General features: G+C 43.9%; 3 protein-coding genes and 1 long non-coding RNA gene across 6 annotated transcripts in view; 2 read left to right on the top strand and 2 right to left on the bottom strand.

The window, feature by feature from the left end:
- exd3 (exonuclease 3'-5' domain containing 3) overlaps positions 1 to 1,051 on the top strand; it is a 30,488-nt gene extending 29,437 nt beyond the window's left edge. For both annotated transcript variants that reach the window (XM_086135421.1, XM_086135422.1), the window contains exons 20-21: positions 75 to 141; positions 239 to 1,051. In XM_086135421.1, the coding sequence (XP_085991547.1) occupies positions 75 to 141; positions 239 to 543 (372 nt within the window). In that variant the 3' untranslated portion in view covers positions 544 to 1,051. The remainder of the gene's footprint in view (positions 1 to 74; positions 142 to 238) is intronic.
- A 2,659-nt stretch (positions 1,052 to 3,710) lies between these two features.
- nrarpa (NOTCH regulated ankyrin repeat protein a) lies at positions 3,711 to 19,253 on the top strand. Of its 2 annotated transcripts, XR_015103408.1 has the most exons (4): positions 3,711 to 5,371; positions 5,510 to 6,173; positions 10,311 to 10,756; positions 19,124 to 19,253. XR_015103408.1 is itself a non-coding variant. In XM_086134242.1 (2 exons), the coding sequence occupies exon 2, from the start codon at positions 5,780 to 5,782 to the stop codon at positions 6,116 to 6,118; it is 339 nt and encodes a 112-aa protein (XP_085990368.1). In that variant the 5' UTR covers positions 3,716 to 5,371; positions 5,510 to 5,779; the 3' UTR covers positions 6,119 to 8,985. The 2 variants fall into 2 exon arrangements, 1 of the variants encoding a protein (XP_085990368.1); XM_086134242.1 differs by lacking the exons at positions 10,311 to 10,756; positions 19,124 to 19,253 and having other exon boundaries at positions 3,716 to 5,371; positions 5,510 to 8,985.
- Positions 19,254 to 19,362: 109 nt separating this feature from the next.
- Positions 19,363 to 23,423, bottom strand: LOC147191637 (uncharacterized). Its single transcript, XR_015103409.1, has 3 exons — positions 23,365 to 23,423; positions 21,708 to 21,802; positions 19,363 to 19,500 (listed from the first exon to the last, which is right to left on the bottom strand). It is a non-coding gene; the product is annotated as an uncharacterized LOC147191637 (long non-coding RNA).
- A 531-nt stretch (positions 23,424 to 23,954) lies between these two features.
- ambp (alpha-1-microglobulin/bikunin precursor) lies at positions 23,955 to 27,379 on the bottom strand. Its single transcript, XM_086134240.1, has 10 exons — positions 27,189 to 27,379; positions 26,641 to 26,783; positions 25,966 to 26,036; positions 25,580 to 25,696; positions 25,405 to 25,506; positions 25,123 to 25,172; positions 24,672 to 24,762; positions 24,437 to 24,604; positions 24,171 to 24,338; positions 23,955 to 24,093 (listed from the first exon to the last, which is right to left on the bottom strand). Exons 1-10 carry the CDS (start codon positions 27,303 to 27,305, stop codon positions 24,068 to 24,070), a joined length of 1,053 nt encoding a protein of 350 aa, XP_085990366.1. The 5' UTR covers positions 27,306 to 27,379; the 3' UTR covers positions 23,955 to 24,067.
- Between the last annotated feature and the right edge of the window lie 151 nt (positions 27,380 to 27,530).

Here is a 27,530-nt window from a genome sequence, read left to right as displayed (position 1 = left end):
TTTTGTATTACAAAATTAGTTCTCTAAGGTTAACTAACTCCTGGTGTATATTTTTCAACTTTTTTTTAATACAGGCGTGTAACAGTGATCAGTATGTGGCACTGCCCAGACAAGACATGATCAGGATGCTTAAACAGAAAGGTAAGTCAAGCACCTCAAAGCTAGCATAGCATTATGCTAATGTGTGTATACAGGTTGCTTGTTATCAGTTGTTTTGCTTCTTTCTTTGTTTTTGAAGGATTTCTGCAGGCGACCTACACGTCACCGACACCACCAGAGGAGGAGCCGCTTTATCTTGAACTCCCCAGGTATGGTCCTCAATGTAAATGGGCCTCCCTGTCAGATCTGAACCCCGTGACTCTGAGCTTTCCCGGGGGGGCGCCCATACAGCTGCACACAGTCCCGCCAACCTTGGTGCCCAGGGTACCACACTACTTTGTCTGTACCCGATGTGGAAAGGTGTTCTGGGAGGGCTCTCACTTTGGACGCGTTCTCTCCATGTTTAAGGGGGTCATGCACATCACAGATGAAGATGTACAATAATTAAAAAAAATACATGTAAAAATACAATTTTAAAAAAACACCAAACATTATTGTATGGGCGATACTGACAGGAAGTTGCCTAAAGCAACACAAAAAAAGTGACCTGATTTCTCTTTTTTTTTTAATTGATTTTATTTTTACTTAGGTTAAAATGTAAACATTTGTCATCACATTTCAGCAAGCATTTTTTTGTTTGTTTATTGAGGCTTTAAATTGGAGTGAACCAAACATTTGTATCACAATTTGATCTGTCCAATGTTCCTTAAAAAGAAGTGATGTCACTTAAATGGAAACCTTGAAAACACTCGCCATGTTAGCAATGACGTCAAAGTTTGCTTGGAACTTTTTAAGTTCCAATTGTCATGCTTTTATTTCTTTTAATTTCTCTATTTAAGAAGCTGGGCAAAAGCAGGTCTTATTTTGTACTTTTTAAACATGGGCTCTTTGGGAATTGTAGAACTGTACATTCAACATTTGTTAATAAAACCCTGTGATTCTTTGAATTGAATTTTTGCAGCATTGTGAGAATGCCGTTCCTGCTGGCGTTTTTTATACAAAAACAAAATGAAGGAGAAAAAAAAGCAAGGTTTAGGCCGCACAGGTGTAACATGAACAGCTTGGGGAATGGGGGCCGGTTGGATTCTGACCTGAAAGAGTAGCCCCACACGTGCGGTGAGAATTCCTTCACATTTCGTCTTTAACCTCTTTTCCTCTCTTTGTAGATCCTTCATTGGCTTTGTGCTTGCCCCTAGACTGTTTTTAAGAGATCCAAATACATTTCCCTCACTCGTAAAATACAACTATCCTTAACGCTTGGCAGTTGTCCACTTTCCTTGATTGATGGCTGGCATTCCAAAAAAAAAAAATTCACAGTGATTTCCTTGAGGCATGTTGTGCTGGGACTCATTAATGTGTTTGTCAATCACACATGACTGACTGTTCTGAATCATCCTGCATTCCATTCAGTTTGCGGAACTGACAGTTGAGGAACTCCCTCTTGAATGTCACCGAATGCCATCATGCTAATTGCGTAACTTCAAGAGATTCGCTCTCCGCAGATTGAGGCTTTGTCGGTCATGGTAAGATTACACCATGCACAATGCAGGTGTCTGTCGGGACTTTGTAAGGCATTGTGTCTTTTGAAGGATAATGGAGGGGATCTGTTCATTGCGGGTGTCGCGGAAACCGACCTTGCTTCTTCTATGTGGAAAATTGAATGTGGAATTTAACAAGAAACTGTTGCGCACAAAGGTGACAAAGTCCCAAGTCTGACATTCTGGAATTGTGTCGACACAATTCCGTTCAACATGATATCTTGTTAGGTGTTGCTGTTTTAAAATAAACACTGCTGTACTATAAACAGTATTTTGGATAACTAAACACGAGGATTACCATAAAACTAGACGGGACCAACTTTGTCTCGATGCCAACTGATTGAAATGATTATGATGCGCACTGCCCGACGCTCCGTTCCGCCTGCGTTCAGGCGGCCACGGCGGCGTGCGTCTTTGTGCTCGGCTCCTCCTGCCTTTGAAACCAAAGCACGCAGCCGCTTCTCATCTCGCCTCGACTCTCTGCCGAACTTGCCACTTTCTCTCCAGGCAGAAGCTCCTGCCTCGAGAGTGAACCTTGCTGCCTGTGCACCGAGCGCCATCTCTGCCGCAGCGCCACGTTATTTGATCCTTGCTCTTTCTTTGCTGGGAAGAAAAGCTCGCCTCTTTCCCACGCTCCGAGGACACGTGGTGTCCGGAATGAATTGGATGCAGAAGGCCCTCCCTCCACAGTACCACGTCACCTCCTTTTTCTCTCTCTCTCTCTCGCTCTCGCTCACTTGCTCTACACCCACACGCACACACTAGCGGGTTCTTCAGGCTTTTCAGCAAGAATGCCACTGTTACCAATGTGAGGGTGTTTTGTTTTATTTTTAACTGAGATTTTTACATGACAGTTTTACACGTATTTCCTCCACGGGTTTTCCTGTCTCCTCGTTTTTTTGGGGGGGGGGGGCATGCATGCATATCGTCTCCACCCTCTCCCGGGACACCCCCCCCCACCCCCACCCCTCCTGTCTTTTCCCCGCACACCTCGGCGCCAAACCTCGGCCTTGCGCAGCAAGTTGCCCTGCTCCGTCCGGCCCGTGGGTTTACAACGTGTCACCTCGGGCTCCGGGCTCTTTGTCTTGACTCTGGAAAAAGCACGCCTTGTTTATCAACACCATTTTGATCCAATGGAGATAGGGCTCCAATAATAGAACCGCAATTGACTTCTGCGATCATTCTAAAAGTTCATTCCACCATGGATGATTTAGTAGTCCCAATTATACGATAATAACTGTTTGAACCCAATCATCCTTTTGTTACTTCCCAAAGTATTGTTTATCTGGTTTTGGCCGCTTCCCAGAGAATTATTACGAAGAATTAAACGGAAGAAACGCTGAAACATTTTGCTGCTGCGGTCTGCGCAAATGTTTTCCAAGTGTCCACACGCACTGAAGCCAAGTTCTGATGGTGGACAGATGTTCCAGATTTTCCGCAAGTTCTCCTCCATTCACCAAGTCAAAGAGAGAGGCTGAAAAACACACACATAAACATGAGCAAAACACATGTAGATCCAAATCTCATTGACACACACACACAAAAAAAATCATGAGCTGCGTTCCACTTTTGAAGTACAATACGTGTGCACTCTTGCAGGTCAGTGACGGCGGCAAAAAGGAATACACATCTGTTTCTGAATACGACCTAAAAAGATCAGAGTCAAATTCTCACCACATTGATTGGAGTGAGTCAGAGCTTTGTGTTTGAACGTTTGCAGCTGTGGGAACAAACAATAAAGAAGCTCACCGACACCTGCAGACGCGCCCATGAAAATGCATTGCTGAATCACATTCAGGTTTGATACCTCCGCAATTTTTTACGTTACTTTGAGCACATTGGCCATGCCTTAAAGGCATTCTTGGATAAATACCTTACTGACTTTCATCACATCTGAATACCCTTTGGGATGAACTGGAACCTTACAATTGTTCTTTTGGATGAATCGACACAAACAGACTCGAAATGGACTTGTACCCAATTTTTCTCCCTTCCCCCCACCTTCTCTCTCTCTGCTTGATCCTCACAAAGGGGGTCACAGGGCGTGCTGGAGCCTATCCCAGTTGTCTTCGGGCAGTAGGCGGGGGACACCCTGAACCGGTTACCTGCCAATCGCAGGGCACACATCGACCAACAACCATTCGTGCTCACAATCACACCTCGGGATAATTTAGAGTGCCCAATTACTCTGCCGTGCATGTTTTTGGAATGTGGGAGGAAACCGGAGTACCCGCAGAAAACCTCCGCAGCCCTGCACCTCTGGACTGTGAGGCTGACATGCTAATAAGTTGCCCCACCGTGGTGCCGCCCATATATAGACAGAGATAGATCATGCTAAAGTAATTCAATTCTATATCTGTATATTTTGCAGGCTCTTTTTTTATTTTGAAAGCAGGCAAATTAGGTTGAAACCTGCAGCCGCAAATGTGCACCAAATGTACAGTTGAGAGTGTGGGAAAGAACACACAACGGAGTAAACGGCCCACATACACCTTTGTGCGGTTTGCACTCATTTCCTCCATCCATACGTTTGTTACACTTCAGCAATATTCTCTCACCACCTCTTACGCGAGGTGTCAGTCACGCACGCACGCACACACACACACGCAGGCTTCGGTTCCCACGGTGGTGGGGGTGGCCGAGCGGCGTGTCAATCCCCGCACAGCGTCACCTCTTTTCACTCGCAAAAAAAAAAGAGGAAGTAGAGCGGTCCCTTTTGTTATGTCAAGTCCCACACAGTCTAGTCGTTTCAAAACAACTGCAATATATCCGCAGTTTATGATTTAAGAAGCCGACTCTAATCTCCTGCGCGACAGTTGTTCTAAATGAGGGGACAGACTTCCGGGTTGCGTTTGCGGGACATTTGTGGTGCCATTTGCTTCCCCCCCCCCCCCCCCCTCATCACACGCGGTTTTGTGTGCATTGGAACATACTCCCTCGAACATTTAACGACCTTTAACTTTATAGTGTAAACAAGTGATTCAAAAGTTAAGAAATTCGACGTTTGCTTGTAACTTTTAATTTGTACAAAATGGAAAAGTTTCCGGAATACAACAACACTAAACGCGTCATTTGTCATGGGGGAAATGCCCGCATATTCGCACTCTAATTCCGATTCGATTCATATTTTTATACGCATTTACCCGGTTATATGTTTTCATTAATATTTATTAGACCGTCACCGTATGATGATTTTCTCAGTATTACTGACATTGGGGTCCTTGAAAAGAAATCATAGCGACGAGTTCTTTATTGCGAGATAGATGTACAGTAGATATTCCCATATCGATTAGTTACATACATTAGAATGTTTTACAGCACTTATAACTTCCGTAAAACGATAAAACAAAAAAATGACAGGCTCATAGATAGATAGATCGTTTAACATGACAGCGTTTTGGGTCATGGGGGTCTCAGACAGGGAAGACCACGCCTCTCCCGCCCGCCTCGCCACTTGGAGAGCTGGCATCAGCCTATAACCTCGCCGGGTTTCCACCCATTCCTCCACATTTGTTTCTCCCACCCACACCCCCTCCTCCTTTGTATTGTCATGCAAATAAAGGACGCGTAAAATATTCCTCCAGAGCGCAGCCACCAGCCGGCCAGAGCGCATTGAGGACGCAGCCGAGCAAACAGCACGCTGGTGGATTTTCTATCTTTTTTTTTTTGTTTGTTTGTTTTAGTTTAGTTTTTTTCCTCTTATTTTCGGCGTCCAAGAACAGTCCGTCCCACAGGTAAGCCCGTAAAATTCATTCCGAATCCAAAGTTTCGGTGCGTAAAAGCCTTGCGCACGCGTTTGGATGTGGTGGAATGCGGTCCCCTTTCTGATCTAGGTTGGACTTTGTGCGCGTCTGTGTGTCCCGCGTTTACAGGCAGACTCTTGTATCAACGTCGGACGTGGACGTGGGGGGAACCAAAGAGGGAGAGAGGTCCGAGGTGTCCCAAAAGAACATCATCCGCCGCTGCTAGGAAACTACGGACCGCCACTCCGCGCAGCAAACGGGATCATCTACCTTGAGGATCTGTGTGTTTTCACTCATTTTTTGGGGGATATACAAACAAGTGTGGCCAAGCGCGAGTGCCTTTCTAGACGGGATTACCGGGCGCCCTCCCTCCCCCTTCCCTTGTCCTCCAACGCAGCCATGAGCCAGGCGGACGTGTCCACATGTTCGGCCCCGCAGAGGGTCTTCCAGGAGGCGGTGAAGAGGGGAAACACCAAGGAGCTGCACTCGCTGCTGCAGAACATGACAAACTGCGAGTTCAACGTCAACTCGTTCGGACCCGAGGGCCAGACAGCGCTGCATCAGTCCGTCATCGACGGCAACCTGGAGCTGGTCAAGCTGCTGGTCAAGTTCGGCGCGGACATCCGGCTCGCCAACAGGGAGGGCTGGAGCGCACTGCACATCGCCGCTTTCGGGGGCCACCAGGACATTGTGCTATACCTCATCACCAAGGCCAAGTACTCCTCTGGGGCCCGGTGATCGCTCACTCCCAGCCTGCCTCCCTTCTTCCTCCCCTCTCTCTGCTGTGTGTCAGGTAAAAAAAAAATGCAATGGCAACAAAACTCTCGATTCCATTGTCTCGTTCACGTGCCAAACATCAATTGGGCTGCATTGGAATCTTTCAATAACATCATACACTTAGTTTCTTGGTACTAAAGCAGGGGGGGGGGGGGGGGGCACTTGTCCTATCAGTCCTCCTGGCGTCATGCAAATGTCATGATTATTATGAGATACTCTTCAAATGCTCTTGGCTGGCTGCTAAAGGGTCCGCAAGCCGTAGGTTGCCCACCCCTGTCCTAAAAGCTTTCTTCTTGAATGTGTCTACTGTAGATGGTGCATTCCCCTCATTGTTTTTACCCCGCCCCCACCCCTCCCATCTTCAATGATGCTCATCGTTGTCCACTAAAACAGCCATTTTAACTTATTTAAAGTGAATGAGGGCACTTGATGCTGGAATATTTGAAAGGGAAGAGAACACAAAGCAAGAGAAGGCAGATGTATTGTTTTGAACTCAAAGAGCGGCATCATGCTTTTTATGTTGTTGTTGTTTAACCGTCATGCTGTAACAACAAATGGCTTCATTGTGTTTCTGAAGTACTGCACACGATAGCTTTACTTTGTTTCTGTCATTGTTTGAAGAGAGACACAAAACATTCAACTCGCCATCATCCACGCTGGCGTCCAACCTTTTCAAGCCAGTCTGCCAACGGTCACTGTGCTGTTTCTTTAAAGGAAAACAAAAAAAAACAGCTGCTTTGTTTTAAAACAAAATAAAATGAGAAATTGGAATCACTTCATCAACTCATTTCAGTATTCTATTAACATCCTCACTGTGAAAGCAGGCTGTTTTTTTTTTTGTTTTGTTATATTTATGAAGGTACATTTTGATCGGGGGGAAAAAAGAGAAAATGATCGTTAATTGTTAGAGGATGACTCAAGCTGCTTCAGTTTTTAAAAAAAATAAAATAAAAATAAATAACTGTCCCATGAGGCGGCCCGGTAGTCCAGTGGTTAGCACGTCGGCTTCACAGTGCAGCGGTACCGGGTTCGATTCCAGCTCCGGCCTCCCTGTGTGGAGTTTGCATGTTCTCCCCGGGCCTGCGTGGGTTTTCTCCGGGTGCTCCGGTTTCCTCCCACATTCCAAAACACATGCATGGCAGGCTGATTGGACGCTCTAAATTGTCCCTAGGTGTGAGTGTGGGCGTGGATGGTTGTTCGCCTCTGTGTGCCCTGCGATTGGCTGGCAACTGATTCAGGGTGTCCCCCGCCTACTGCCCGAAGGCGGCTGGGATAGGCTCCAGCACCCCCCGCGACCCTAGTGAGGATCAAGCGGTTCGGAAACTGGCCCATGTGGAGGTATCCCCTCTGTGTGTGCCCCCCACCCCTCCTGTCCCATTCCTCCCATCAGGATTGGTTGCCTTTTTGCCAGCTACCTCGACTTTTAAAGTATTCTCATGTTGTGCTTATGCCAGTATGTTGTGGTTTTTTTTGCCCCACCCCTCCACTCCCCAAAAACGATCTTGCACCCTCATTTGGGACAGTTTGTTTCACACTACAACCAAACCAGTTCAGACAAGCTAAGCATCAGTGTGCCTTTCTGCAATCCCTCCTTTTTGTGGGGTCTGTGGGGGGTGGGGGTTTTTTTCAGTCAAGGCAACAAGTGGAATGGCTTCTAAATGCAGGGAGTTTGAATTGCACAAATACACGGAGCCTTGAGCGCCTCTTGGCTTTGGATGGAAGAGTTACTACTACTGACTTTTTGAACAAACACACACACAAAATCGCAACATGTGGCAATTGAGGGACTTACAAAGAAAATCCTGAAAGTTGCCTGCTGCATTTAAAAAAAAAAAGTCATGGCACCCTAACATTTGAATCAATGCTGCTTGTAATTTATCATAATTTTTCTTTTCTTTTTCAAAGGCTTCACACAGCAGCTTCATGGGAAGAGTGTGTGTTCTTTGAAAGTGTATGCTTCTCATGAGGCCCCCCCCCAAAAAAAAGACACACGCACACACAAAATACAGTAAACTAAAGCGATTGGATTGGTATCAGGCAACACATGAAATATGCATCGCTTGTCTTAAACTTGATGTTTCTTTTGTTTTTGTTTGTTTCAATATTGCACTGATGACTGCTGTTGAGGTTGGCTTTTTATGTGCCGACATTTAAGGTTTTTTTTTTCTGAACAGAAAAAAAATATTGAACAGCAAAATACTATTGTATAAATATATGCTCCAGGTGATAAACGTGCATGTTACTTTGCGGAAACTTGCTTTTCCAGCAAAGATATGCGATTGAGTGTGTGTGTGTGTGTGTGTGTGTGTGTGTGTGTGTGTGTGTGTGTGTGTGTGTGTGTGTGTGTGTGTGTGTGTGTGCGCGCGCGCACGTGCGTGTATCGGATCTGATGATGATAAAACTTGGGGCACTTTCTTTTCTGAAGTGCTGTCTTCCTGTTTTTTTTTCTGAAAGGGGAATAATACATTTGATGGTAAGATCATTGTAACGTGATTAAAAATTGCACGATTGTGTGGTTGTCAGGCTTATCAGAGTCATAACATTTATGACGTAATGAGCCAGCCGCCGGAGTGGTGTACATGAGAGGAGTGTGTTGTTCTTTTTTTGTGAAGAAAAAAAAAAGTGCTGAGTTTCTTTTGGGGAGGAGGGGCGGGTGAGCAAGTTGTGTTACAGCAAGAGGACGAGGCTGATTGACCCTTTTTTTTTCCTGAATTTTATTTTGAATGTTTGTAACACTGTGATGATGACGTGATGTCACGTGGAGAGGAGTGCTGTATTATTTTTGTACGTTTGTGTACAAGCCAGTAAAGAAAACATTAAACCCCAAACTTTCCGTGTATGCATTTTTTTTCTATTGTCATGAATGTACAAAAGTAGTCCGCTTTTCCCACAGAAAGCAACCTCCCCTACACACACACAAACACTCCTTTCGTCCGTCTCCCTCCTTGTCTTCCAACCAAGCAGGACCAGCCCAGATCGCCATTCTCTCCCTTTTGTCATTCATCTGGCTTCATCCTTTCACTGCTAGCATAAAAGGGCCTGATGCATTTTGGGTAGGTTTCCCCTCCCTTGCCTGTGCTTTGGGAGGGATGGTTTTATGTTACCCGCACATATATGTCCCCTTGTGCGCTCTGTCAAAGTTCTGTTCTGAACTAAGCCTTCCAGTCATTGAAGGATTATTACTTGCTTCTCGTTTATGAGATAATTTATTTGGAGCAGAAGCGTAGCCATAGATTTCTTTCAGTGGAGTGGCCAGAGTGACGTGATTTTTCACTGAGTGGTGGCTAGAAGCCCAATTTTGCAAACTTCCTTTTCATTTTGTTGTACTTTGAGCGCATGTTCACTCCCCCACGTTGATACGACGGAGATGTGAATGCCATCCCTTATTTGAATGCTAAAAGCTTGTCGCTTTTAAGCTAGCACGAGAGACGACGCATTTGCCAAGAATCATTCTCGGAGTTGACAGGATCAAACAATTCTCTTCAATAAGGTCATGGGTCACGAATATTCATACGAACTCGCTTCTCCGAATCTATTGCCTTATATGCCTTGTTCATGCTCTTGGTTGTGTGGCTTTTCGTCAGCCGATGTTGTTAGCTTACACTTGCAACCTTGACTGAACAGCTATCGCAAATACTTCCTGATTTTGTCACACTAAAACGGCATGCGTTTTAGACCTGAAGGTATAACGTGGGCGTGAGGGGTGTGAAGTGAAGCATTTTCATCGCTTTTCCCAATGAAAGCTCAGTATGACAAATTCTGTGATGTGTGGGGGAGCCGTGGGGAAAAAAAAGACAACATGACAAAGCACCCGTCTAGACGTTGAACCCGTTAGTGGTGTAAAACATGCGCAGGCGTTGACTGACGGTTTAAAAAAAAAAAAAAAGTTACATCTGGAGCCTGACGGCTTTCTGTTTGATATTGTTTACAGTAAAGCAGTTTACAGTCAGCGTTTGATCCGGCCCGCCACACATATACCATTCACCCTCACATTTACACCTGAGGACAATTTTGAGTCATCCATCGACTCGAACATGCAAGTTTGTGCAAGGTGGGAGGAAACGCGGCAAGAAGAAGAAAAAAAAATCAAAACGTGAAAGCCTGAGCTTGGATTTGAACTGTGCTCCACTCTCAATAATCATTTGAATTTCAGGAGCAGCCCGCCCCCAGAGGACGTGGAATGGCTAAAAAAAAAAAGTGTTACAGGGACAGTGCAGGACATCCTGAGCTATTCTTAAGCGGCTTGACCTGCAGTTGAACCTCAAACATGCGACTGTCATGCCTCTTGCTGCGCTACAGGTACACAAATGCAGGAACGTTGTTTTATTTTGACATTGCAGCCCGCTGTTGTCTCTCTCTCTCTCTCTCTCTCCCTCTCACTTGTGCAGGATGTTTTTGTTGAGCTGGGATCTCATTGTCCACATAGCAACTTGGCTGGCTGGCCTCCCACGGCTGCTGCTTGCTGCTGCTGGCTGCTAGTTCCTCTAGCCCCCCCCCATTAATGGCTTCTTCTTGTGCATCCTGCGTGAGCCAGACAGACAACGTGAAGCATCTCGGGAGAGAAGAAGCAGCTGAAAGTAGATCAAGAGATCAACAGGGGTGAGCTCAGCGCCGCAAAGTTCTTGTACTAAAATGAAGTTACTGTAAGCGGTGGGCTTTTTTTCATACCACCACTACTTATGCGACGATCGTCAATCGTACACAGAATTGTCAGTGGTACACAAAAAAACACTTCATCCTAAATAAAATACATCAGCGTCACCAGATATGTGAATATTTAAACGTGTTTTGCAAGTTGCTGGCTTGTGCTAATCAATCAGTCAGAGGATGAAAAATGCTGACGCTGATCCTGTGAGCCAAATTTGAAACCCGACTGGTTAAATAAACAGCCCCATTGATGATAGAGTTTAAAGTACATCGGTGAGCACGACTGATTCTGAAGGCCCCTGGGCAGATTAGATTGACATGGCAACATATAAAGGCTGAAATCTGATTGGACGAAAAAAAAAAACCCGCTGACCCCCACCAGACAATAGATTACAGGGAATAAACGAATCCAATTCCGCGCTGGCCCTGGCGTCCCGCCACTGGTGAGATGGATGCTGCCGCAGCAGCTGCAAACAAGTGTGTGATAATCTCCAGCGTCATCGTCGGGCCCCCCCCCCTCATAAAATATTCATCGCCGCGCTCAAAGCATCTCACATGATAAGTGTAACATGCAAATGAACACTCAATTCCTCATTTTCTAACGGCGCCCGTTCAACTTTGTCAAGCTCAGTCCCTGCTTTGATTGCGTGATCCCCCATGCCACTTCCTCAAAGTCACTGACGGTTAGCACAAAAGCGCAAGTGTGCGGTTGGCGAAGTCGTGCGAGAGTGTAGTGGAAAGCCGCAAGGAGGAACTCGAATGAAATCTTTCTCATCGCTTCAGTTACACATCATCGGGGTCATTCGGTGACCCTGCGCAATCGAATGAGAGCTGCACCGACAATTGTGCTTCCACCAAGATAATCATGCGTTGTTTTGATTTAAATGGGGCCTAATGCACATTTCTTCACATTTTGAAAAAGTTCAGAGATCTTTTCATAACATGTACTGGATGTCACACCAAGGATCAAGATTTTTTAGGGGGACGTTGTTATAATAGTTCAACTTAATTTAAATAAGTAAATTTAAAAATGTAACTCATTTTACGATAAGTCTGTACCATAGCAAAATTTGGGTGAAGCAAGCGAAGCACAGAAGTCAAACTCAAGGCCCGGGGGCCAAATCCGGCCCGTCACATCATTTTATGTGGCCCGGAAAAGCAAATCAAACCTGTCAACTTCCATGATGCTCACTAAAAAAAAATTCTCATCAGTAATTAATGAGAAGGATATTGTAAGCATTTTCTTGTGACCAAATGCCTCATGAAAGTAACTTAAATAAGAGTTGAATCAACAGTAATTCTTGACTTCTTTATATGGTTTCAGTCATAACGGCCCTCCAAGGGAAACTAAAATATGGCCCACGACAAAATGAGTGCGACCCGCTCCCAAATGGACCGTGCCTGGTACCGGTCCGTGGACCGGTAGATGGGGACCACTGATTTAGTCCACTAATCCTCAGCGGTTCTATTTATCACACAAACGATGATGCCCACTGCATCGTAATGAACTTGCTGATGGTGCACTTTCTCTGCACTAACAAAAACATGTCTGTGGTTCCCCCACCCAACTACCAGCATCCCTGCCACAGTCTGCTCGGATGTAAGACTGGGAGTAAAAACATAAAGCGGGAGAGACAGGTGGTCAGGATGGTCTCTCCCTCGCCCCTTCGCTCCTTTTTGAACTCCTCTTTCATTCTCGCACTTCATTCTGTGCTTCTCTCCACGGCGTCGGTGACAAGGCGCTCCATTCACGGCCTCAATTCTTACCCCCCCCCTCCCCTCCCAGAACCCCATCTCCCCTCCCGGTGCACCCCGACCCCGTCCCCACCTCCCTGGTAGCTCCATTGTCTCACTGGTAGGGGCCTGCTTTAGTTGCTATTCACCAACCAGACGGACTGCCATTGACTGGACACCCCCCCTCCCCCACCACCATCCAGTCCCCCTCCGCCCAACTCCCCCTCACACACATATGCACACAGCAACCTGGCCAGTACCCACCCTGCAAGCTTGCATCAGGCAGCTGCTATGCTAATAGGGAGGTAGACCCCGGCTGGAGGGAGCGGTGTGGTGTGCAAGGGGTTGTGTCACAGTAGCCAGCCTATAGTAAAAGGGGGGTGGTGGGGGGGGGGCAGAGAGAGTGACCTCGCTCCCTCCATCTCCATAGCCATGCCAGAGCAGCAGTAGACCTCCTGTTACACAAAGGGAACCCCCACCCCCTCTTCACCCTCCCCCCGGCCTCCTCTGTTCCCCCTCTTTCTCATTCAAATCCATTTTATACCCCAGTGGTAAAGGCAGCTGTAAGTGCAGTATGTAAAGTAACCCCACTCCTGCCCCGCGGGCGCAGCCATTCAAGCAGTGTGTGCGTGTGGGTGCGCGCAACACCATTCCCTTGCTTTGTCTTGGACTGTGCCCCATACCTCCACAAGCACACACCTGTCCTCCAGTTCATTTGCATCTCCCTGCATAGACGAATAACGCAACACGTTTCAATGTGCAGGTATTCTGAAGGTAACATGCAAAGCAGGATGTGGGTGGCCCTGAAAGGAAATGACTGAGGAAAAATCCTGTCAATGAGGCTAAAAACACCTTACTATAAGGTCGTTAGTCGTTTTTTTTCAGCGAAAAACGGCTTACGAAACATGGACGTTTCTTTTGGCTAAAAACGCCTGACTATACATGGTCGTTTTTTTTTTCAGCCAAAAACGCCTTACGATACATGGTCGTTTTTTTCAGCGAAAAACGGCTTACTATACATGGTCGTTTTTTTCGGCAAAAGATTTCGACTGAAAACGCCTTAAAAAACAACCATGTATAGTAAGCTGGTTTTCACTGAGAAAAACAACCATGTATAGTAAGCTGGTTTTCACTGAGAGAAACAACTATGTGTAGTGAGGCGTTTTTGGCAGAAAAAAAGTTATTTGCCGAAATTTTTAGACAAAAAAAACAACGATGTATAGCAAGGCGTTTTTGGCCCCAAAACACGACCACGTATAGTATGGTGTTTTTTGCCAAAATTTTTAGCCGAAAAAACCGACCATGTAAGTAAGCTGTTTTTTGCTAAAAAAACAACCATGTATAGTGAGGCGTTTTTGGCAGAAAAAAAACAACCATGTATAGTAAGGCATTTTTCGCTGAAAAAAAACGACCATGTAGAGCATAGGTGTCAAACTCAGGTCCTGGAGGGCCGCTGCCCCGCATGTTTTCCAAGTCTCTCCGTTGCAACACACCTGATTGAAATGATCAGATCATTTCAATCAGGTGTGTTGCAAAACCTTACTATACTATGTCGTTTTTTTCGGGCTAAAAACGCCTTACTATACTGTCTTTTTTTTCGGGGCAAAAACGCCTTACTATATACTATGTTGTTTTTTTTCGGGCTAAAAACGCCTTACTATACTATGTCGTTTTTTTCGGGCCAAAAACGCCTTACTATACTATGTCGTTTTTTTCGGACCAAAAACGCCTTACTATACTATGTCATTTTTTTCGGACCAAAAACGCCTTACTATACTATGTCGTTTTTTCCGGGCCAAAAACGCCTTACTATACTATGTCGTTTTTTTTTCGGGCCAAAAGCGCCTTACTATACTATGCCGTTTTTTTCGGGCCAAAAAACGCCTTACTATACTATGTCGTTTTTTTCGGGCCGCCAAAAACGCCTTACTATACTATGTCATTTTTTTCGGTCCAAAAAACGCCTTAGTATATACTATGTCGTTTTTTTCGGCTCAAAAACGCCTTACTATACTATGTCGTTTTTTTCGGCTCAAAAACGCCTTACTATACATGCCGTTTTTTTTCGGCAAAAAACGCCTTACTATACATGGCGTTTTTTTCGGCTCAAAAATGCCTTACTATACTATGTCGTTTTTTTCGGCTCAAAAACGCCTTACTATACTATGTCGTTTTTTTCGGCTCAAAAACGCCTTACTATACATGCCGGGTTTTTTTCGGCAAAAAACGCCTTACTATACATGTTTTTTTTGGGCTAAAAACGCCTTACTATACATGGCGGGGTTTTTTCGGCTAAAAACGCCTTACTATACATGGTCGTTTTTTTCGGCTAAAAACGCCTTACTATACATGGTCGTTTTTTTCGGCTAAAAACGCCTTACTATACATGGTCGTTTTTTTCGGCAAAAAACGCCTTACTATACATGGTCGTTTTTTTCGGCAAAAAACGCCTTACTATACATGGTCGTTTTTTTCGGCAAAAAACGCCTTACTATACTATGTCGTTTTTTTCGGCTAAAAACGCCTTACTATACATGGTCGTTTTTTTTCGGCAAAAAACGCCTTACTATACTATGTCGTTTTTTTCGGCTAAAAACGCCTTACTATACATGGTCGTTTTTTTCGGCAAAAAACGCCTTACTATACATGGTCGTTTTTTTCAGCTAAAAACGCCTTACTATACATGGGCGTTTTTTTCGGCTAAAAACGCCTTTCTATACATGGTCGTTTTTTTCGGCTAAAAACGCCTGACTATACATGGTCGTTTTTTTCGGCAAAAAAACGCCTTACTATACATTTTCTTTTTTTTCGGCTAAAAACGCCTTACTATACATGGTCGTTTTTTTCGGCTCAAAAACGCCTTACTATACTATGTCGTTTTTTTCGGCTCAAAAACGGCTTACTATACATGGCGTTTTTTTTTCGGCAAAAAACGCCTTACTATACATGGTGTTTTTTTTGGGCTAAAAACGCCTTACTATACATGGTCGTTTTTTTCGGCTCAAAAACGCCTTACTATACTATGTCGTTTTTTTCGGCTAAAAACGCCTGACTATACATGGTCGTTTTTTTCGGCAAAAAATGCCTTACTATACATGGTGGGTTTTTTTGGGCTAAAAACGCCTTACTATACATGGTCGTTTTTTTTCGGCTAAAAACGCCTTACTATACATGGTCGTTTTTTCGGCAAAAAACGCCTTACTATACATGGTCGTTTTTTTCGGCAAAAAACGCCTTACTATACTATGTCGTTTTTTTCGGCTAAAAACGCCTTACTATACATGGTCGTTTTTTTCGGCTAAAAACGCCTGACTATACATGGTCGTTTTTTTCGGCAAAAAACGCCTTACTATACATGGTCGTTTTTTTCGGCTAAAAACGCCTTACTATACATGGTCGTTTTTTTCGGCTCAAAAACGCCTTTCTATACATGGTCGTTTTTTTCGGCTAAAAACGCCTGACTATACATGGTCGTTTTTTTCGGCAAAAAACGCCTTACTATACTTGGTCGTTTTTTTCGGCTAAAAACGCCTTAATATACATGGTCGTTTTTTTCGGCTAAAAACGCCTTACTATACATGGTCGTTTTTTTCAACTTACACATTTATTTTTAAACTTTCTAATATAGAGACAATGTGCCGAGTTCATATCTGGTCTTATAGTCCACTGGTTTGGGCATCTGCGTCCCAATGCATCGGTGCAGGGTTCGAATCCTCCTCAGCACTGTTTTGTGTTCTCAAAAACAAGTGTGGCCATACATTTTATGATCCTATTCACGCTCACACTCACCCCAAGGAACAATTCACAAAATGCCTTTCGAAACATGGTTCCCTTTTTTGGCTGTAAAAAACGCCCTCCTACACGTTTATTCTTTAAAAACTGTCATATCGAGGGACAAAGTGAGGTGCTCATAACAGGCCTGGTAGGGTAATGGTTTGTGCATCTGCATGCTAGTGCAGCGGTACATGATTCGAATCCTGCTCTTCCCTTCCTTTGTGTTCTCAAAAACAATGTTGCTCCCATTTTCTGATGCTCTTCGTACTCACACACACCCCAAGGAAAGATTCACAAACGATTCACTTTTCATAGTTGCTTTTATTGGCTGTGAAAAACGCAGTACTCAGCTTTTATTTTTTTAAACTGTCATATAGAGGGACAATGTGAAATGCTCATGCCTGGCATGGTAAGGTAATGGTGAGTGTGTCTGCTTACCAGTGCAACTGTGCAGGGTTCGAATCTTAGTTTGCCCATCCTGTGTGTTCTCAAAAACAAGTGTGCCCTACATTTTCTGATCCTCTTTGCGCTCACACTCTCACCAAGGAACAGTTTGGCTAAAAATAACTTGCTATACATAGTCGTTTTTCATTGTGAAAAACGCCTTACGATACTTAAAAAATACTTTACACAGAAAAAAAAAAAGACTAAAAAACTATTTTATATCATAAAAATGTGAAGTGTTCTTCCCTGGCCTGGTAGTCGAATGGTTAGTGCGTCAGCATACCAGTACAGCGGCGCAGGGTTCGAATCCTGCTCAGGCCTTCCTGTGTGTTCTCAAAAACAAGTGTGCCCGTGCATTTTATGATCCTCTTCGCGCTCACACTCTCACCAAGGAACAATTCACAAAATACCTTACCAAACATGGGTGCCTTTTTTGCTGGAAAAAATGCCTTATTATCCATGGTCGTTCTTTTCAGCCAAAAACGACTTACTATATATGGTCGTTTTTTTCGGCTAAAAACGCCTTACTATACATGGTCGTTTTTTTCGGCTAAAAACGCCTTACTATACATGGTCGTTTTTTTCGGCTAAAAACGCCTTACTATACATGGTCGTTTTTTTCGGCTCAAAAACGCCTTACTATACTATGTCGTTTTTTTCGGCTCAAAAACACCTTACTATACTATGTCGTTTTTTTCGGCTCAAAAACGCCTTACTATACTATGTCATTTTTTTCGGGCCAAAAACACCTTACTATACTATGTCGTTTTTTTCGGCTCAAAAACGCCTTACTATATACTATGTCGTTTTATTCGGGCCAAAAACGCCTTACTATATGTCGTTTTTTTCGGCTCAAAAACGCCTTACTATATATACTGTCTTTTTTTTCGGCTCAAAAACGCCTTACTATACTATGTCGTTTTTTTCGGCTCAAAAACGGCTTACTATATACTATGTCGATTTTTTCGGCTCAAAAACGCCTTACTATACTGTCGTTTTTTTCGGGCCAAAAACGCCTTACTATACATGGTGTTTTTTTTGGGCTAAAAACGCCTTACTATATATACATGGTCGTTTTTTTCGGCTAAAAACGCCTTACTATACATGGTCGTTTTTTTTCGGCAAAAAACGCCTTACTATATATGTTTTTTTGGGCTAAAAACGCCTTACTATACATGGTCGTTTTTTTCGGCAAAAAACGCCTTACTATACATGGTCGTTTTTTTCGGCAAAAAACGCCTTACTATACATGGTCGTTTTTTTCGGCTAAAAACGCCTTACTATACATGGTCGTTTTTTTCGGCAAAAAACGCCTTACTATACATGGTCGTTTTTTTTCGGCTAAAAACGCCTTACTATACATGGTCGTTTTTTTCGGCTAAAAACGCCTTACTATACATGGTCGTTTTTTTCGGCAAAAAAACGCCTTACTATACTATGTCGTTTTTTTCGGCTCAAAAACTCCTTACTATATATACTATGTCGTTTTTTTCCGCTCAAAAACGCCTTACTATACTATGTCGTTTTTTTTCGGGCCAAAAACACCTTACTATACTATGTCGTTTTTTTCGGGCCAAAAAGGCCTTACTATATATACTATGTCGTTTTTTTCAGGCCAAAAACGCCTTACTATACTATGTCGTTTTTTTCGGGCCAAAAACGCCTTACTATACTATGTCGTTTTTTTCGGACCAAAGACGCCTTACTATACATGGTTTTTTCGGCTAAAAACGCCTTACTAATCATGGTCGTTTTTTTCAGCGAAAAACGGCTTTCTATACATGGTCGTTATTTTTGGCCAAAAACACCTTACAATACATGGTCGTTTTTTTTGGGCTAAAAACGCCTTACTATACATAGTCGTTTTTTTCAGCCAAAAAAGCCTTGCTATACATGGACGTTTTTTTCGGCTAAAAATTTCGGCAAAAAACGGCTTACTATAAATGGTCGTTTTTTTCGGCCAAAAACGCCTTCCTATACATGGCCATTTTTTTCTGATTTACCCTCAACCCAAAATGATGGTGCACTTTCTCTGTGATGACAAAGTCTGAAGATTTTTTTTGAAATATTATGAAACATAAGTGATCTTCTAAGAATAAAGTCAGGCTTGTAATGTATCAGCACAAAGTCATACTCTTAAAATCATGAAGTTGTATTATTGTGACAAACAAGTGCTGGGGCTAAAAGAATCAAGTCATAAATAAAATTAAGAGAATAAAGTCAAAACTATTAGAAGACTAAACTTGCTATTTTATGGCAGTAAAGTTCTAACATGAGAAAAATGTCAGAGGGCTCTTTTTTTCATGACTGGCACGTGTTGTCTCTCCAGACCGAGGCGGGTTAGATCTGACGTCTGTATTTTCGCAGATGAACGCAGACCAGCGGATCTGTGAGAAGGAGGTCTGCACCACTTTGGGGGGAGTCATGGCCAACATCATTTATGGCCAATCAAAGCAGCTCCTTACATTATGTGTCGTGAACTCTTTGAGAACACCCCTACCCATGAGCTCACTTCCTGTGGCTCTGGTCTTTCGAGAGCTGGGTGGCAGCCCAAGGTGGGGACCTTGGCTTTCCAACCTGACCTGTTGGGATGTGGAATGTCAAGCTCTAGCAGGGAAGGAACCTTAGCTGGTGTGCGAGGCCGAGAAGTTCTCTCTCTCTCTCTCTCTCTCTCTCACATCGGACGGCTGCCCTTAGGGACTTGTGCTCAGTAAGCTAGCTGGTCACAGGGGTGGGGTCCCATGCTGCAAGTCAGAAGAAGGCGATTACATTTTTGCACAGGCCATGCAGCTCAATTGTGTTACATGTGAATTGAATGTCTTCTTATAAAAAATAAATATACACATCTACATAAATAAATGAATGTATTGTTTTAATAAGCTGCCATCGTGTAGCCCTGGTCACTGAAATTTGTAAAAAAAAAAGTAAAAATCTCCTGAAAAACACGTGACAGCATTGTAGTTTTCAAATCAATGAAGCTCAACTTGGATCACGTCACAGTGTGTGTTGGCATGTTGTGTTGTGTCAGCCATGTTTCTACATCTCTTTTCGAGGGCTTTAAAGAGGGGTCGGGGGCGGGGGGGCAGTTAGAGGAAGGGTTGTTGGCAGGACGGCATTCCTCTCGCTCTTCTTTTCTGTTATTTAGCCTGTGTAGTGTGACCCTGTGCCCCATCGGGGGAGCCATGTCCCATTTGACATCTGCCTGTTTGTTTGGGAAGGGAGGGTGAGGTTGCGGGGTTGCCCATATGGAACTTCAACCCCTCTCACCCCCAACCCTGACATGCACACACACGCACACATGCATGCACATCTCCTGCTGCTTGTTCCCTTTGTCGTTGCATGTCATGCCATTCCAGCACACAGGCCCGCCGCAAGCAAGCTGAGGTCGCCTGCCAATCTTAGGGCACATGTAGAGCAACAAACATTCACACTCCGATTTACACCTTTGGACAGTTAAGAGTTTTCGGTGAACCTAAAAAGCATGTACTGGGGTGGGGCAGGAAAAAAAAACACCCACACAAGCATCAGGAGAGGTTGCAAGCAGCATACGCCAGCCACAATTCAATTGATGAAAATATTTTGTTGGTTAATGTGCATGAAATTTAAATGAAGGATTACTTTTTGTAACTCATTTGTCATTCGTCCCTGTTGCTGCACACCTGAACATCCAGACATGTCACATGATGGACTGCAGCACCGACCCCCGGATGGATTACGCCGCGGCACAATGATTCAGTGTGCGCGTCAGCACAATGGCGCTGGATGTAGGCTAACGACTTTAAATGGCTCACTGGGATGGTGACAAACCTGCTGGCGATGCCGCGTCTGGCACCCTGCTTACCATAATACGCCTTGCCCAAAGAGGCTTACCGTGAATTAGGTTGTTATCACATTGATGCACATCTGTTGCGCCCGTCGGGTGGCGAAGACAACGCGGCCCACGGGGCTTTGTATGGAAATGCTCGAATTTATCTTTCAGCTTACTGCAACCACCTCTGTTTTGGCTTCAAACTGTCACCATCATAAAACCTTTATTGTCTCGACTCATATTAAACCACGTTTAGTGATCTAATATTTGAATATTTGGGGGAAATGAAAATGGAGAATTATTTCTCTCAGTTCACGTTGAAGCAGAAAATGGATCTTCCCAAACGGTTCCCACAAAATCACAAGTACAGAATTGTCCTTTAGATGTAGTTAAAAAGGTGTGCAATGCATACTGTACATATCTATATGTGTGTGTGTGTGTGTGTGTGTATCTGCGCGCGCATGTGTGCCAGGGAGTAATCACAGAGAATAAAGGCCTGCTTGTACAGAGTGAAACCGAGGGGTTTGAAGTGAGATGGAAGATGCTTTTCTGTTTGGCTGAGCACACTCAATGGTGCTATTCAGCCAGCCCCCTTACGGCCCATTGTCCTCCCACCAGTAGCTCAACGCGCGCGCGCGCACACACACACACACACACGGGATGGATGCAGTGCTGGAGGCATGAAGGCGTTCCTGCCAAAGGTGATGGGTAGAGTGGAGATGTGGGGAAAATGACTACAGATCAATTTTGGTTGTCTGGAAATGGTTTCAGATGATTCCATTTTATCATAGATGATCTTATTTTACCTTAGTGCGAGTCCCTAGTGGTCTAGTCAATGGTTCGGGCCCAAACACGGTACCTGCTCACCATTGATGCATTTCCATTCACAAAATAAGGTACTACAAATGACTATTTCTTAGATACGGTCAGTCGGGATTCCAGATATGCCGAGAAGATACCACAGGGCAGATCACTGCTCTGCTTTAAACATAAAAATAGGCCCACAGTGTTTTAAAGAGGACAAATTGCGCCTTCTGTAAGAAGTTAATACATCTCAGACGGCGGCCATTTTGCCTTCCACTGCCTTTTGCGGTTGACTGAAAATGACATCACAGTGCAGCTCAGGTAAAGATCACGGCTCACCTGTTTTCTGGTTTTGTCCTCTGACGTTCACCAATTGAGCCCTTAGGCACCGCGATGTCATTCTCAGTCAACAGCAAGTGTCAAAATGGCCGCTCCTGGGGATGGATAGAAACGGGTAGATTTTGGTTGTCAAATACACGTAGCCTTAGGGGAGTATTTATTGACGCACCAATGTCGAACATGACACAGAGATTGCAAACAAAACAGCCAAGGGGAGACGATGAAGTGCAGAGCTCAGCATGTTTAGCAAGTACGTGAGACGCATACGTACATGGCGCGCACACAAAGGAGAGAAAGAAGCTTCATTCATTAGACGCTTCTATTCGCCAACTCCTCGTCTCAAAGCATCACAAGTGATGCGACTTTTCCGTGGATGCAAAAAAAAAAAAAGGATTCATTCAAAGCCCTCTCCGCTTTTGCAGACACTCCTTGGCTGAGACGTCGTTAAATCAGACACTAAAGTTGATTTGATCCAAGACACATTTATGATGCGACTGCTTTATTTACGCCAGACTTGTGGCTTTTCTTCGTTATAACAAGAACAAGTTTGCGCTGTGTGCCAATTGCGCGGGCTGTAATAAAGCACATCTGATATTTCACATCATTATTTATGCGTTTCGTAATCACATTTCAAGTTCTTAAAATGAATCAATTCATCGACAGTACAATTGATGACCAAATTAAGCGACTTATTTTCACGATCAAGTCAACAGTAAATCAGTCATCTCTACCATCCTTGATGAAAGCAGACTGATTATTTTTGATGCTGAATCAAGATATGACATTTGCAAACATCTGCTTTTACTTTGCAAAAATAATACCGAGCCAGTAGCCGTTTCAAATGATTCCATGTCTGGTTTTGCTGATGTCTCTCCTTTGCATAGCGAAACAGTACAATATTTGTTTCAGATTTAGACTTTACCTCATACGGATTCCAAAGTGATTCGATTCATATATTTAGAAGGAAGGATAGACGACTTGTGTGCGCGTGCGTTTATGTATGTGTGTGGTGTGTGTGTGTCGAGAGGCCTTTTGCGATAACAATAGACAGCAGCAGCAGCTGACCAAAGGATCTCTTCTTCTTTTGTCATATTGTATAATGACATGTTCACCATACACCCACCCCTTCCTCCCTTTGCCCTTCATCATCATCATGCAACCACTTCAGCGTCATCTCCCTCACCCCCTCTGCCGCTTCTGCTGCTCAAATATGCAACCTTTAGGACCCTGCCCACACTCTGTAAACACCCCCCCCCATTCCTACCCACCCTGTTACAACCCCCCCAAACTGGACATGTGTTGGCGCCCATCTGTGTTGAACGCATACAGAATAAGACCGCTTGACAATGAGGCCTTCTAAATGGGTTCGTCCACATACAGTACTGTACTTAATGTTTTTTTAATCTCGGGTTGCTTTGGCTTAAAATTAAATTGAAATGAAAGACTTGAATCAAATAAACATAAGGCATAAAGGTATTGTCAAGTACAGTGTGCTGTGGTTAGCCAGCTCAAAGGTACTGAAAAGTTTCCATGCAACCAAATTCAAGATATCACTTCCTGTTACTCTCTGTGGGAATTTACACACAATAACTTGTCACCCTCTCTCTTCCAGTGTGTGTGCGTGCTTGTGTGTAAGTGTGTTTGTGTGCACGTTTACCATAGCTGCGGTCGAGGCAGCGCCAGGTGATACGGGCCAGTGCGGAAGGTCAGCGTTGTGATGTCACTTCCTCTTCCTCTCCGGATATTCCCAGCATTCTACCAGCACAAACTGGGAACTCTGGGAACTAAGAGCAGGAAGCCTGGCTCCTTCAGAGAATTTTTTTTCATTTTTAGTTTGAAACAAAACCATGTAAAGAAAAGAAGTTAACAAAAAGAACTTGAATTGCTACCAAATGATCAAGACGCGCCCACTCAGTCAATAACAGCTCTGAATTTCAGCTCATTTTGTTGAGACGCAATGGATAAAATCGCTTGACATCCCCACATGCGGAAAAGTATCCAAGTTCCGAATAGCATTATACTATATTATTTTTCGGTGAGATTTTATCAATGTTATCTTTCCTGGCTCAATAAAGTTCCGGATACATTAATGTGAGCGACGTCAAGCAAATTGTAAACAGAGCAATGCTGCCCTCTTCTGGTCATTTACACTCATTGAAGGACGTTTAAACGCGGAAGGATTAAATGCCCTTTAAAAATCCAAGTTTTGCTGAAGATAGGCTCAAGGAGGAAAAGAAATTGCCGAGACAGATTCAACATTTTATTGATAAAATGCTCTGGCATGCTAATATAATGATATTTCCAGCAAGAAACATCCAGTCAAGATTTGGTATTTTGACTGTGAGCGCTGGGATGTTCCCTCACTCTTCTTCCAGGATTTTTGGAGCTGTTGAAGAGGGGTGGGGAAAAAAGAATATCAAATGAAACGTGCTACAAGGTGGCTTTTTATACCGCGTGGCTCACCTTTTACGCCGCAGTACTCTTCGCACTCGGCTTTGCTGTAGAACTTGTTGCCGTTGGTCTGGCAGAAGCCCACTTTGTAAGGCATGCATTCGCCAAGGGTGGAAGAGAAGGACCAGATGAGGGGCTCGCCCGTGCACGCCACAGGGGACAGGGGGAGACGACACACCGCTGTAAGGGAGGAAACACACGGCACCATATCAATACTTGAATTTTTTATTTTTTTTTTTAAACCCTCAGTTCTGTATACATCACTTGTGTATGCTCACCCTCAGTGCGACACCTCTGCAGACACTCCCTCTCAGTCTTGAAGTTGTTCTTGTTGCCCAGACAGCCTCCGTATCGAAACATCTGGCAGCTCATGGCGCTGGAGTTATAGAAGTAATGCTGGTGTATGCCGAAACACGGCCCCGGTTCCGGCCCTAGACTGCACGCCTCTGAGGGAACGACAAAGATTTTGACCGTCTGAAGACTCTCGATTTTTTTTTTTTTTGCGGTTCTTACCCGATCCATTGAACGTGAGCATGTTATCACCAGAACCGTCCAATTCCATTTCTGCCAGAGCCACAGTTGGTGCAACGTCCCTCCTCATCCTCTGTGTCACAGGCATATACAATATTAACACATTTTAATGCTGTCATCACTTTTCGTAGCCCTTAAGTAAGACCACCATAGGCAAGACAAAAAAGAAGTCATGGACTTTTCAGCCAGTGTGGGGGACGATGTTGCCCCTATTAGATGTGTGGACCGGGATGAAGGGTTCTCGGGAAAGCCCTCAAAATACTGACGTACTTGTGCGAAGAATAACAAGAAAGAAACAAAGCAACTTCACGGCAACTTTTGCACCACTTGTGCTAGTAGGTCAACTTTTTTTCTGCAAGGATCACATAAAGCCACATCTGATTCAAATTTGCTGTTGACCAGAGTTCATTTTTATAATGATCACTTTGCTTACTTCAAAAACAGTTGCCGGTTCTTCGACCTGCTCTTCAGGTTCACAGTTACCTGCAAATAAATAAATAAATAAATAAAGCGTCCCGGCTGACTTTATGTGAGGCTAAAAATATCAAGTCATGCATTAAATGATCTGGATTTGGCCTTAATTTGTTCATATGCATCACATTACCCTAATACCTGCCGTCTTCTGCAAATTTATTTGGGGACATAATCGTTCAAACAAATATTTGCTGGAGAAACTGCTAGAGTATTTCGAAAGCAACATTGCTGTGTGCCGTACCTTTGTTCTGTTTGATGATAATGGTGTCATCGCTCATCCCTTGCTCTCTGACCAGCCTTTTAAAGTCGTCCAGCACAGTGTCCCTCACGTCCATGGTCCTACCTGTGGGAGGTTTGCAACAACCCGACTGAGCATAAGCAAACAAAGTGATGTTGCATAACGAGCGTTCACACACTGTAAAGCTTCACTGAGATGCTGCTCTGGCCCGGTGACCTCTCCTTGACCGATATCATCAGGGCGTATTCCTCGTAGTTCGTGTGCACCACGTAGGCGTCTACTTCAGTGCCCCACTCTGCAGGTAAAATGGACGTTGTGCTGTGTTTGTCATTTGGGCCAGTGAGAACAAGATCAGGCTAACTCCATTTGTGTGTTGCGTTGTTCAGATCATGGTCTCAATAAAGACTGAGTTAAAATGTACCTAAATCATTGAGGTATAAATGCTTCCATTCCATCATTTTATTGCAACCATGAACATTTCAATCACCCTCCTGCAAAATAACAAATATTGAGTTTCCCCACTCTACTTCTCACTGTGCTTTGAATGACTAGAAAAGAACCTACTCGTAAAATGAAAATGTCCTGGTGTTGTAGTCAGATGATAGTCTCCACTTTTCTGCTTACAGGTCCCATCTCTGAACACACGCGTGCAAAAATCATACGATGCACAATCGAGCACATACAGGATGCATGAAAGGTGGTTCAGAAAGACAGTAGTTAGCACCAAATCAGTAAATTATTTTTCCAAATAAAATTTAGGAATTTTGCTGTTTCCAGCATTCGAATTAAAAACTTTGTAAAACATGGTTTTGATTGGTCAACATTTATATATTAAATTATTTACTCTATCTATCCAGCTAGCTAGTTGTTAGCTAGCTAGCTCGCGCTCTTCTTTTATTGTATATACCGTTTTTAATTAGCTCTAAAAAGTCCTTTCTAATTACACTTGTGTTTTGTTGTCTGCTTGTAGACGTTGTGTCAATAATGTTTCCGAAGTCTGTTCTATACAGTGTGTATTGTATGCTAGTGTTATCAATGCGAATAAAGTGTACTCAAACAAACACATTAGCATGTAGCGCAAATTATCCTGTGTGTCGACTGTATTGATTACACAACGATTCTGGCTCTGTGCATTGTGAATGATGGCGGATGTTGTAGAAGTGTTTGTACGGCATCAAACCACATTGTGCACAAAGCTGATTCTCGGTTACTTGTCTGTGATATACAATATGTACTGACTTGAGAACAGTTCTGATCATCTCCAGTTTATCGTCGGCGGGTCCTCTCTGCAACACCAGCTTGCCGATTGCAGAGTCCATTCTGTGGTGGTCGATATTTGGGCATGTCTTTGCCACAGCAACATCATGCCAAGTCCCTAAAAACTGGTATGGAAATATTTGAGTTTTTGTGGCAGGAGTCCCTTTTCGTAGTAGCAATACAAATGTCAGTCCAGTACAATACTTCTTACTACTGAGCAAAAACAAAAAAACGATGAGGTTCAATTCAGTCACATATCATATGGATTCATTAAAACACATTTAAATACTTTTCAGAAAGCCAATTCCCACCCAATTTTTGGATTGAAAGCCAAGTTTGATCGTAGTATTCTAATTATGAGGATAAGTGCTGAAGAAAATAGATGGACAATTGTAACAACAACGCTCCCAAGAAAACAAACAAAAAAAATCTGCTTCATCACCTCAACCAGTGCAAGCCTCCACGTTTGGTGTTGGAATTATTGACTTGTAAGTAAAAGGAACAACCCTGAAGAAAGAAGTACCACTCACCCTGGTTAGGTTGAAATTCTCCTGTGTAGGATATGTAGGTTCTGGGAGAACAAGCGCCTGGCTGGTCCAGATGCATGCCAGGATAAGCACAGAAGCCAGAAACGCAACTTTCCGCATGATCGCAGTCTTTCAACGCGTTCGTCTCTGTGAGGACCGATGCTCGGAAGTCTCAGCATAAAGGCCACCGGGGCATCGACCCGCGTTATATGTGTGCCTCGAGAGACCTAAACAAACAAGTGAAAGGAGCAAAGTTCTGTGGCTCATCTCCCGATGGACTTCAGAATTTTGGCAAAGTTGATAAATCAATTCGTATTTAAGGGATTAATGACTAACTTGTCAAAA

Source organism: Hippocampus guttulatus, chromosome 17 (assembly GCF_054856545.1).
Source record: "Hippocampus guttulatus isolate MCC_2025c chromosome 17, RoL_Hgut_1.0, whole genome shotgun sequence".
Taxonomy (NCBI): Eukaryota; Metazoa; Chordata; class Actinopteri; order Syngnathiformes; family Syngnathidae; genus Hippocampus; species Hippocampus guttulatus.
The sequence above is the reverse complement of the archived record's forward strand: the minus strand, read 5'-3'. Positions and strand labels throughout refer to the sequence as shown.